Source organism: Cyprinus carpio, chromosome B24 (genome assembly GCF_018340385.1).
Source record: "Cyprinus carpio isolate SPL01 chromosome B24, ASM1834038v1, whole genome shotgun sequence".
NCBI lineage: Eukaryota > Metazoa > Chordata > Actinopteri > Cypriniformes > Cyprinidae > Cyprinus > Cyprinus carpio.
Window position 1 is genome coordinate 12856992 of NC_056620.1, and position 10741 is coordinate 12867732.

Here is a 10741-nt window from a genome sequence, read left to right on the forward strand (position 1 = left end):
CCATGACTGTTAAAAGACCTCGGCAAAACTTCAGGAAATTGTTTTGGTGGTTTGTTAATGGGAATCTATGAGTGGTGAGTCAATACTCCACGTCAATACACTGATGAGTTTTAAGGCTGTTAGTGTGTTGAATCAGAATCATGCTGAAAAAATGAATGTGCAACAATTTCTGGGAATAACAAATAAATATATATATATATATATATATATTATATATATATATATATATATATATATATATATATATATATATATATATATATATATATATATATAATTGATCAGAGGTGGGTAGAGTACCCAAAAACTGTACTCAAATAAAAGTAAAAGTACTTATAGAAATATTTACTCAAGTAAAAGTACTAGTCTGAATAGTTACTTCAGTAAGAGTAAAAAGTAGTCACTCAAGTAATTAGTTACTAGTTACTTTGGGTCATATACTGTAGATAAAATGTATGTAATGTATGTGTGTGTGTGTATATATTTCATCAGCCTTTACTCCAGTCTTCAGTGTCACATAATACTTCAGAAATCATTCCAATATGTTGATTTACTATCAATGATGTTCTTTTTAGCTTTCTATTCATCAAAGAATCTTAAACAAAATATCACATGTTCCAAAAAATATTAAGCAGCAAAACTGTTTCCAGCACTGGTAATAAATCAATATATTAGAATTGTTTTTTGAAAGATCATGACTCTGAAAACTGGAGTAACAGCTGATGAAAATTCTGATTTGCATCACTGAAATAAATTATATTTTAAAGTATGTATTATATATGTATTGTATAAATAACCTCTGACACAGAGAAGAGTGAAAACTCCTCACATGACTGCTAAGTTACCAAACAGCTACCAAACAAAGGCATATTGGCAAATTATTATTAAGCATTATTTATTTATGTTCATTTTTATTAGAAACATTCCCAGACGCATGAACTATATCATGAAATATCTCGATTCACAACTTCATAGATTATGTTAGATAATATGCAATGGTCAAAGTAGCCTAATATTGTAATCTATTAACCATGCATAAAAACCTGTCTGTTTACTTAAGTAACAGATATGGGTGTCATGCCATAACATATTTTTAATACGACTGACTTTATAGTAAATGTGAATTTAACATTGAAAATTAATGTGATAGAAAAACGGCTACTAATCTTTCATTGTATAGAAAGAGAGCTAATAACATTTACATTGTCAAAGAACATTTTCACTGACAGTCTAGAGTTCAATCACTCTCAAAAACCCATTAAAATCACTGAAACTGTTAACACTGTGAAATCAATATCTTATTTATAGATTCGTACACACATCTGCACTTTGTTGTTTCTGACGAGAGAATTCGCCAGAAAGAGGTATTCAGTCAGCGAGCGAGTGAAGGCACCGGCATTTTTATGATGACTCACCTGAACACCTTTGATTGGCCATTGCATTCATAAGCTTAACAGAATTTTGTGTTATTGGTTATAATTCTCAGTGCTGTAAAAACGCTTCTGTCTCTGGCTCAGCGCCAGCCAGCGAACGCAGATCTTAATTTAGCAGCTGATGATATGACTCGCTGAATGTTATCATGCCGGTGTGATTGTATCAAATATAGAAAATATTAATCCGCTATTTTTTGTCTTTTGGAAGCTGCATTGAACTTAGCTCCCCTCTGTTATAAGTTACACGTACAACAAATTAATGTCATAGTGGTATCGTGCACTGTAATCGAATGTAGCCTAAGTTATACCTGTCGAACCATAGACAGCACACACAGAGTTCATCTAATAAAGATCTTCATCGCTAGCAAACAATATGCTTTGCAGATTTGCTTTCAATTCAGTGCAGATCCAAAGCCACGTTTTCAACACTCTTGATGTTCTTAAACTTTCTGTTACAACTCTGAGTGAGAACCGCTTCAGACGGCTCAGCGTGCGTGGCAGGGAACTGAACGAATCATTTAAACTGATTCGCGAATCAATTCACTGGTTTGCCAACTGGTTTGATCAAGCCTTGACTTGCCTTGAACCGAATTGACTCAAAAGAATGAATCATTCGCGAATGGGCATCGCTCATTGCCCAGAGAAAAGTAGATGGCGTGTTTAGGATAAACTGAAGCATTTATAACTTTTATTGCATTAAGATAAAGTAACGAGAGGAGCGTCGCCCACAGTAACGAAGTAAAAGTACAGATTTCCCCCCCAAAAAACCCATCTCAAAATATATTCCAAAAGTATTAGTTACCCAAAAAATGTAGCTACTCAAGTAAAAGTAACGAAGTAAATGTAACTCGTTACTACCCACCTAGATTTATAGCTGAGAATACAAAAGTCAAACATACTTGGCTAAAAATGTCCACTCTTTCTCAAATGCATAATATAACTTTACTCCATAAAAAGTAAATAATTGCATTACTTAGTTACCTAAAATAGAAAAAAACACAACACTACACTTTCACAACACTTTTTCACCACATCAGCTCTTCCTTCTTTTATATTTTTAATAACTAAAAAGCCAAAATGTTGTGTTTTAGGCAACTGTAAAGGCCTTTTCATATCAAAAGTTAATTTAATAAGCCTCAGGCTAAAGGAAGTGTCTCTGAACCTCACTCCCAATTTCTCTCAACAGGAACAAGGGAGGTGTCAGTGAATAAATTTGTAACTGAAAACAAAGTAACAAAGTAACTGACATTACTAATTTAAAAAGTAACTCAGAAATGTATTGTAAATTTACAAATAACGCATTACTTGTTACTTGAAAAAAGAGATCTGATTACAAAACTCATGTTAACCCAACACTGGTCATGTCCCACATAACCTATGACCGAAATGTTTACAAGCCATAACTGTTATTGTCCCCTAGATGGTGATTCTTTACTTTTATTGTCTTGATTTCTTCAGAGGTGGAGAAGGACTTGGCCAAGCTGGCAGAGCAAGGGAAGCTGAACCGAAGTCCAAACAGCCCTCATAGGAGTTTGCTTTTAACCCCCCTCTTCCATACCACTAACACTCTGCCTGTGCTCGGACAGACGTCCAGACCACAGTCTCCCAGCAGCCTTTCCACAAAGACCACAGGCCTGCCACTTCACAACACTAAACCCACAAGCCTAGTCATGGGCCGGACATCTCCCAGCAACCCCAGCAGCCGGGCACAAACCCCTAGTGGAGCATGGACGCCCAGCAGACCTTTGACCCCCAATAGTCTAATGATGCACTCGTTGACTGCCGGAAGCCATGGGAACAAAGAACGGGTGTACGGGCGTTCTAGAAGCCGACCAGTCACGCCGACAGGACAGATAACCAGACCAATTCTCACACCGCCAGGCCTGAGCACGACAGATTTATACGGAGGACTCTGGAGCACATTGACAGAGGTACACATTAACACACCCACATACACATATAATCACATCAACATTATTATATATAATATATTTGTAATTATGTTTGATAAAAAACAGTAAAAAAAAAAAAAAAATATTGTAAAATGTTATTACAACTTAAAATAACATTTTAATATTATATCTAAAATGTGTATATAAATAATATTATAAAATTGTGTATGTTTCTTTTATCAATATTGACAATGACTGTGCTGCTTAAGTGTGAAAACCATGATACAGTGCCTATTTCAAGATGTTTTATCTTTGAAGAACTGTTAGTCTAAATTAGACATTTTAGCAACATTATAAATGTCTTTACTTTCACTTTTGATCAATTTAATGCATCCCTGCTGAATAAAAGTATGAATTTCTTTTTAAAAAATCACAGTAAAATTATACATTATATATTTAACGTCTTGCCAAAACTGTTCTCACTAAGTTTAAAGGGAAGTATTTGTCAATCTCAGAAATAATTTTGGGCACACACACACACACACACACACACACACACACACACACACACACACACACACACACACACACACACACACACACACACACACACACACACACAAACACAAATATGCAGTTAAATATTTTGGACTTTTTTTATGTGCCAAATATTCCAAACTGATCATAAAAGGCCTTTAATCTAACAAGCCTCTTACTGCTTGGAAACTACGGTCCAATTTTATTCATGCATTGAGAAAAAATAAAGCTCACATTTAATAACCCTGTAAACCTCAAGGTCAGTGGGTTTAGAATCACATACGCTTACTGTTATTGTACTGGTTAGTTTGTAAAAGCTGTCTAATATTCTATTGTCCATGTCTGACTATGGCCTATTCATCTCATGCTCTATTGAGATTAAGCAATATAATATAAACTAACGAACAGATTTACACATGACTACCTTTGGTATGAAAAAGAAAGGAGTCTGGTATTTTTGGTTTCCGCTCTCTTTCTCTTTTATTTTTTGGTATTAGGGCTTGTTAATAAATCTAAAGCTGCTTTTGAGGTATTTTATAGCCACAAAAGGTATCATATTGTTAGTTCATATTCTTATGACTGATGAGGATATGAAAACATAAATGCATTGATCATGTTCTGATTGCACCCACCTGGTCCCACAGCTGTTATAGTACTTCAGCTCCTGAATATGAAAAAGAAATATGCACCTGTACATCTCATTCAGTTCAGAATGGGATCTAAAGGAAGAGATCAGATGATCTGTCCTTCTCTTCTGTTTTCATATTTACTGTAGCACTGAAATGCAGCATAGATGTATGAACGCTTCCTGTCTGGCCTGTACCAGCGATAAGTTTAACTCTGAAAAATAAGAGCACATAAAAGTCTTTAGAAGCGAACAGGGGGCAATTTATTTATTAGAGGTTGGCTCAGAGGATTTGACTCAGAGGTGTACTTATTTCAAAAGAAAATAAAAACATCTGTAGAAAGAATGGGCCTGACATGCACATTCACCGGCCCTTTAGATCTTGGGTTCCCAGTTCACAGGGGATTTTGTTGCTTTTCAAATCACCACCTTTCTGCACAGTTTTCACTGATCCATCATTACACTCCCTGAATATTGAAGCAAATTATGTCCTCTAAGAACTCTTGAAATCAAATTTGGAGTTTTGTAGTATTTAGTTGATAGTAGCTGTAAGGCTATATATATACTGTTGTACTCTTAAACTCTGCTGTTTAAACCATCTTAAGTTGGTTTTTGGTGGTTTAAGACGGTTTCCCAGCCTGGCCAAGCTGGGGTCAAGCTGGGCGGCCAGCTGATTTCCCAATTTCACCATCTAAAAAGTACCCACACCCCTTTAAACCAACCAAAAGACTAGTCTGTTCAAGTAGTGATACAAGCAAGTTTAGGCTTAGGCTTCAGCAAGACCCTGAAAGCATTTAGACACATTAATTTAATTACATTATATAACAAAGTATCAAACCAAGCTGTCATTGTTATGATGTATTTCTCTGTTCCCATCATATGTGTTACTAGGATGAGTTTTACCAGCAGTTGCAGGCGGTCAGGAAGCCCTGGCGCATCCCTAGTGACACGGAGAGTGACTGTCTGGAACCACCCGAGCAGGACAAGTGTGAGTATTACATTCCTGACCCCGTCCCATCCACTGACCAGATCATGGCATCAAGTCACCAGATCATGACATCAATTCTGTGACCATTGACAAGCATTGTAGACTGAGAGACTGCAACAGCTGGAGTTAAAAAAAAATCATAATTTGTGTTCTGCTGAAGAAACAAAGTCATCTACATCTTGGATGCCCTGGGGCTAACCAGATAAACATAACATTTTCATTTTTAGGTGAACTATCCCTTTAACATTCACATTAGCACACAATAATGTTATCTTTATTATAAGCACACACTGCAGTTTTGTCATCTACTTACATGCACGGCTTCTTTAAAATCAGGAGGATTCTGATTGGCTGTCAATGCAGTTGCGTCATTATCATTGTAGTTGTAGTTAGAACGATTATTGTTACAGTTTTAAAATTTGTTCTAATTCTGAGAATAGGAATGTTCACACCACAGCTATAATGATAACAACACTGAAGAATGAAATTGTTGGAATCCCCTTTTCAAAACTATTTTATTTTTCCAGCTGATGAATGATACAAACATTAACAGCCAATCAGAATCCAGTTTAAAGAGATTGAACATTTAAAGTGGCAGATGACAAAACTGTGCACATTTATAATAAATAGAATCGTGTTATCATGTGTTGGTGTGGACACTGTTATATTTATCCTTATAGTTATCATTACTGGTGTGAACGGGTCTTAAGCATACCATTTCATATTCAAAAAAAAAAAAAAAAATCAACTTTGGAGGTATCATATTACTATTTTTGCCAGTTTAAAAGATCTTTTACAGCTACAAATGTTACACAGATGGAATTAAATGGTAATTCTTATGAATATAGTGAATATCTCTCTACAGTGGCATTATGGTTTAAATTTTGTAAAGGCATATAATGATGATATCTGAGCTCTCGTCCCTTGGAAATAAATGAGTCAGGTTGAGGGAGCCGGTTCCTCGCAGCACTTTTACAGCTTCCCTTATAGTCTCCACATACGCGAGACTGCAGCATGTGTGGCTTTGAGGTTGAAAAACGTCGGACACTTTAATTATGTTGATATGGTTTCATGAACATATCTTAGATCTCCATTCCAGTGGATGTCTGAAAGATTTAAGCATGCTTGGAGTCATTAGAGGATTATTATTTGTCCAAATCACGGTCCGTCATCGCTAATAAATACCGCTGTCCTCATTTTTCACTCTTTGAACGTGACATGGCCAGAATCTCCATGTCCCTCATGAGCCATTAGTCCGTTAATGACCTCAGTATTGTAGCATATCAAAGCTGTAGACCTGAGAGAGTGTGTTTGAGTTCATGGATTATGCAAGAATGATTGTGATTTTTATCAGAATAAAGACAATTGTCTGTGATGAAGAGCTTTTTCATAATAACAAAGTGCCAGATGCAAAACAAAATGCAAAGTTCAGAGAAAATGTTACTGTGGATTCTGTACCTTTTCAACTTAAACTCAGAAGCACTTTTAGGCAAATATTTGCTATAGATCTGGTATAATATTTCTTTGGTAAACAAATGATTTCGACATATGTTTGGAGAAAACAATCACACTGCCAGAGAAACGTCCAAAGATTTCTAGACAAGCAAAATATTATTCAAACAATCCAAGCCCTGCTATCATATTAAATGTAACTACTCATGACAGGCTCCATTTTGCCAAAAACATATCTTGCGTAAAATAAGTATATTGTGCTAACAGCCTCTATGTGCATGCTTGCTGGAACTGTCGTGCCAGTCCAGTTATTTAAAGGAACATGAGGCACAGTCTGTTAGTGAGAACGCCTGGCACTGCCAGCCACAGGACATGACAAAATGCCATTTGGCATTCAGAACATTTGCTGATTGGCTGCCACAGTGACTGTTTACTGTTGGAGTTTAGCCTGTGCCAGCACAGGTTTCTGAATAGACATCAAGTGCATGGCAAAGAACAAGTTCCATAACAATTTCTTGTTAATGCAGGAACGCCCACAATGGGGTAACCACTAAACCTTAAAACATTTCAGCCACTGCTCCATTCATTTTGAATTTCATGGCTATAATATAACGACTCCCTTTCCTAATGAGAACTGATAACTCTGGCTTATGATCTGTAGGGAAGTTTGATTTCTCAAATGTAATATTTTAGTAGTTTGATGTCAGTATAAAAACATTTGTATATTTTACTATCACTGATCGGCAGGACCGCACAAAATCTCCATGTAGAAATCCACAGAACTGGAAGACCCGTAATCCACAAATTCCGCATTTGTATATTCATTTATTGTATATTTTTGTATATTTAGTAATGTTTTCAGCTGCGAGTACAAGTAAGCATAGGTCTATTTTAAGCGTTATGTTTAAATCGGTTCTGAATGTATGGTGCAGATTTCCTGCCAAAAGAAATGTAAAATGACTGCAGACCAAATCAGAAAAAATTTTTAAATATAACCCTACAATACCAAAATATTAATAGGAGTTTGGGCCCAGTAAGCTTGTGTGTTTGCTTGTGTATTTATTTATTTATTTATTTATTTATAGGAATTAATACTTTTATTCAGCAAGGACACATTACAATTTTTAAAAGACATTGTGACAAAAGATGTCTACTTCAAAAAAATGCTGTTCTTATGAGCTCAAAGTTTTGTTACAGTTTCTACAAAAATATCAAGCATCACAACTGTTTTTAGTATTATTATTAATAATGAATCTTTCCTGAGCACCAAATCTGCGTATCAGAATGATTTGTGAAGGATCATATGACGCTGAAGACAGAATAATGTATTCCATCACAGGAATAAATTATATTTTGAAATATATTATAATACATAACAGTTGTTTTAATTTGTAATAATATTTCACAATGTTACAGTTTTTACTGTGTTTAGTTAAATAAATGCAGCTTTGGTAAGAATAAAAGACTTCTTTTCAAAAACATTCAAAAGTCTTGCCTGCCTCAAACTTTTTTGCTGATTTTCGGTGTGGTTTTTAGGTTTCGGTTTAGGTGTCTCATCCTATTATATTGAATTATATGTTTAAAAATTCTCAGCATGAAGCCATTTACAAGCTTTTCTTCTGTATTTTGGCTCTTTTTAGGTAATCCAAGTGGAGTGAGAGATGCCAGCAAGAGATCGGTGTTCTCAGGTAAACATTCCAACACATCAGTCCATCATGCTCACACACAGCCAACTAATTGTCTGTGAATGAATCTTATGAATCTTACCCTCTGAAAAAAAAAGTCTGACAGAAGATTTGGGTCGTAGTCTTGCCGTATTAATTCTCCCTAAGAAACAAAATTAGAGACATTTAGTTAAAATGACGATGATGGTTTTTTGACAGAATTTAGCATTCCTTCACATTAAGATCATCAAAATTACAATAAGTGACTCAGGCCTCATTGACTGAAATAAATATATAGCACCCACAATACACTGTGAGATCACTTTTACAGCGGTCTGACACTACATGCGGTCCCAGTGTTTTGGAAAGAGGCCGTCCGATGTTCGTTTCTGTTGACTTAGCTGGGTGCCACTCGAGCATGTGGCAGCTGAGAGTCACGGTGATGACGAAAGTGTCTCCTCTGTGGTTTGACTTCTTGTGCCCAGCCGAGGTTTTACAGTTGAAGAGGGCAGACAAGCCTGTATAGTCACATGCAGCCAGTTAAGCTTTGTGGTGGAACTGGACTAACCGACCCAAAGCTGGGTGCCGATTCCTCTGACCTCATCCTTACACACGCCTGTGAATGTGCAGCATGACATGGATCGGCTCATTTTTCCATTCTCACATTGATCTTTGACATGTTCAAATATTAAAGGCTGTTTTTATGGTAATTACTGAGGTTGTTATGATTATTAGGGGTTTATGTGGAACTGACGTCTGTCTCCAGGCAACTGATGTTTTTGTCTTTGCTTTCTTACAGGCTTGTAACGGTGTGTACGGCAGACACAGAGCCAATCAAACATTTATGCAATTTAAAGGGGCATTTGAATATTGTGAGTCAGCAAGAGACTCTTATTTTTTTAATTTTGACCAGAAGAAAGATTGTGTACTTTTTTCCACAGAGGCCAATATTTCTTAGAAATAAAAATGTTACGACCATTTGAAATTCTAGAATGTAATGTGTTTATCAGAAAAAGATAAGCCTGCACTTGAACTTTTATGTCTGTCAGCATGCTTAGTTGTCTGTTCATAAGAGTATTTATTGCTGCCTTGCATTAATAAACACAAATTATCACATGATGTGCCATATCAATGGCTGATAAAGGGATTTTTGATAATTCTTTTCAATAACAATCAACAAAAGCGGACATTTTTTGGCATTAGCAGAGAATATGAATGTTAGAAATGTATGTATAATGTTGGACATGCACAGCACTGCCCCTGCTGACCTCAGCATGACACTCTGTCATTCCCAACAGCATTGTGTGTCTACACCTGGAGACGACACATTTCTATAGAAATAACTTTGACTTTTATACCCACAGAATTATATGTAGCCTGTTATACCTGTTATATCCTTGTACAATGCCAAATAAAAGATTTGTATAAAATTAAATATGTCTGCATTTGTAAAGGTTTTCATGTTTGTCCCTAACTGACCAATCAGAATCAAGTCTTCCAGAGAGCAATGTAATACGGTATTTTCCAAACAGTGCCCATTTACCATTATCATTGGTTCTAGAAGAATTTTCTTCATTCATTTTTACCATGTGGATTTTTAAAAATAGTTATAAGCCACGTACTGAAGCAGCCAGCTATGACATGAATCACAACATCACAAACTTGGAGTTGAAACAAAATGTCTTTGAAAATCAGACGAAAAGACAAAGGTATAAGATTGTGTATTTAACGGATTTAGTGATGGAAAGAATCAAATGAATCATATACAACTTTTGATTTAAATGAATATACAGTGGAGATCAAAATCTATAATTACTTGATTTTACGGAAATATTGTTACTCTTCGTCACTCATTTGTGATGACACTTCCTCCTCCTCCTCTCACTGACTTCTTTACACACTTTGGGTTCAGTCTTCCCCAGTTTGACACCGAACAAAATGTTTCCCAATTGGACTCTTGATCTCATCACAAAAGTGAATTTTGGACCAGTTTTCCTCTGTCCACACAATATGCTCTTCGGCAAAGGTGAGCTTAGCCTTAGCCTTATTCTTTCTGCTGATGAGAGACTCACAGCAGAGTGCGTTTTCATTCCGACTTCTCTTAAACATGCTGAGACAGATACTTACTTTGTTCATTGCTGAACAGGCGA

At 35.9% G+C, this 10741-nt stretch overlaps 1 protein-coding gene across 2 annotated transcripts in view; it reads left to right on the forward strand.

The window, feature by feature from the left end:
- The window catches only part of LOC109067466 (uncharacterized protein C8orf34 homolog), an 80490-nt gene extending 70450 nt beyond the window's left edge, over nt 1-10040 (forward strand). Inside the window, exons 12-15 of one of the 2 annotated variants that reach the window (XM_042752091.1) lie at nt 2892-3364; nt 5379-5475; nt 8568-8615; nt 9391-10040. In XM_042752091.1, coding sequence (XP_042608025.1) covers nt 2892-3364; nt 5379-5475; nt 8568-8615; nt 9391-9398 — 626 coding nt within the window. In that variant the 3' untranslated portion in view covers nt 9399-10040. The remainder of the gene's footprint in view (nt 1-2891; nt 3365-5378; nt 5476-8567; nt 8616-9390) is intronic. The other variant, XM_042752090.1, reaches the window with a different exon arrangement.
- Nucleotides 10041-10741: the final 701 nt, after the last annotated feature.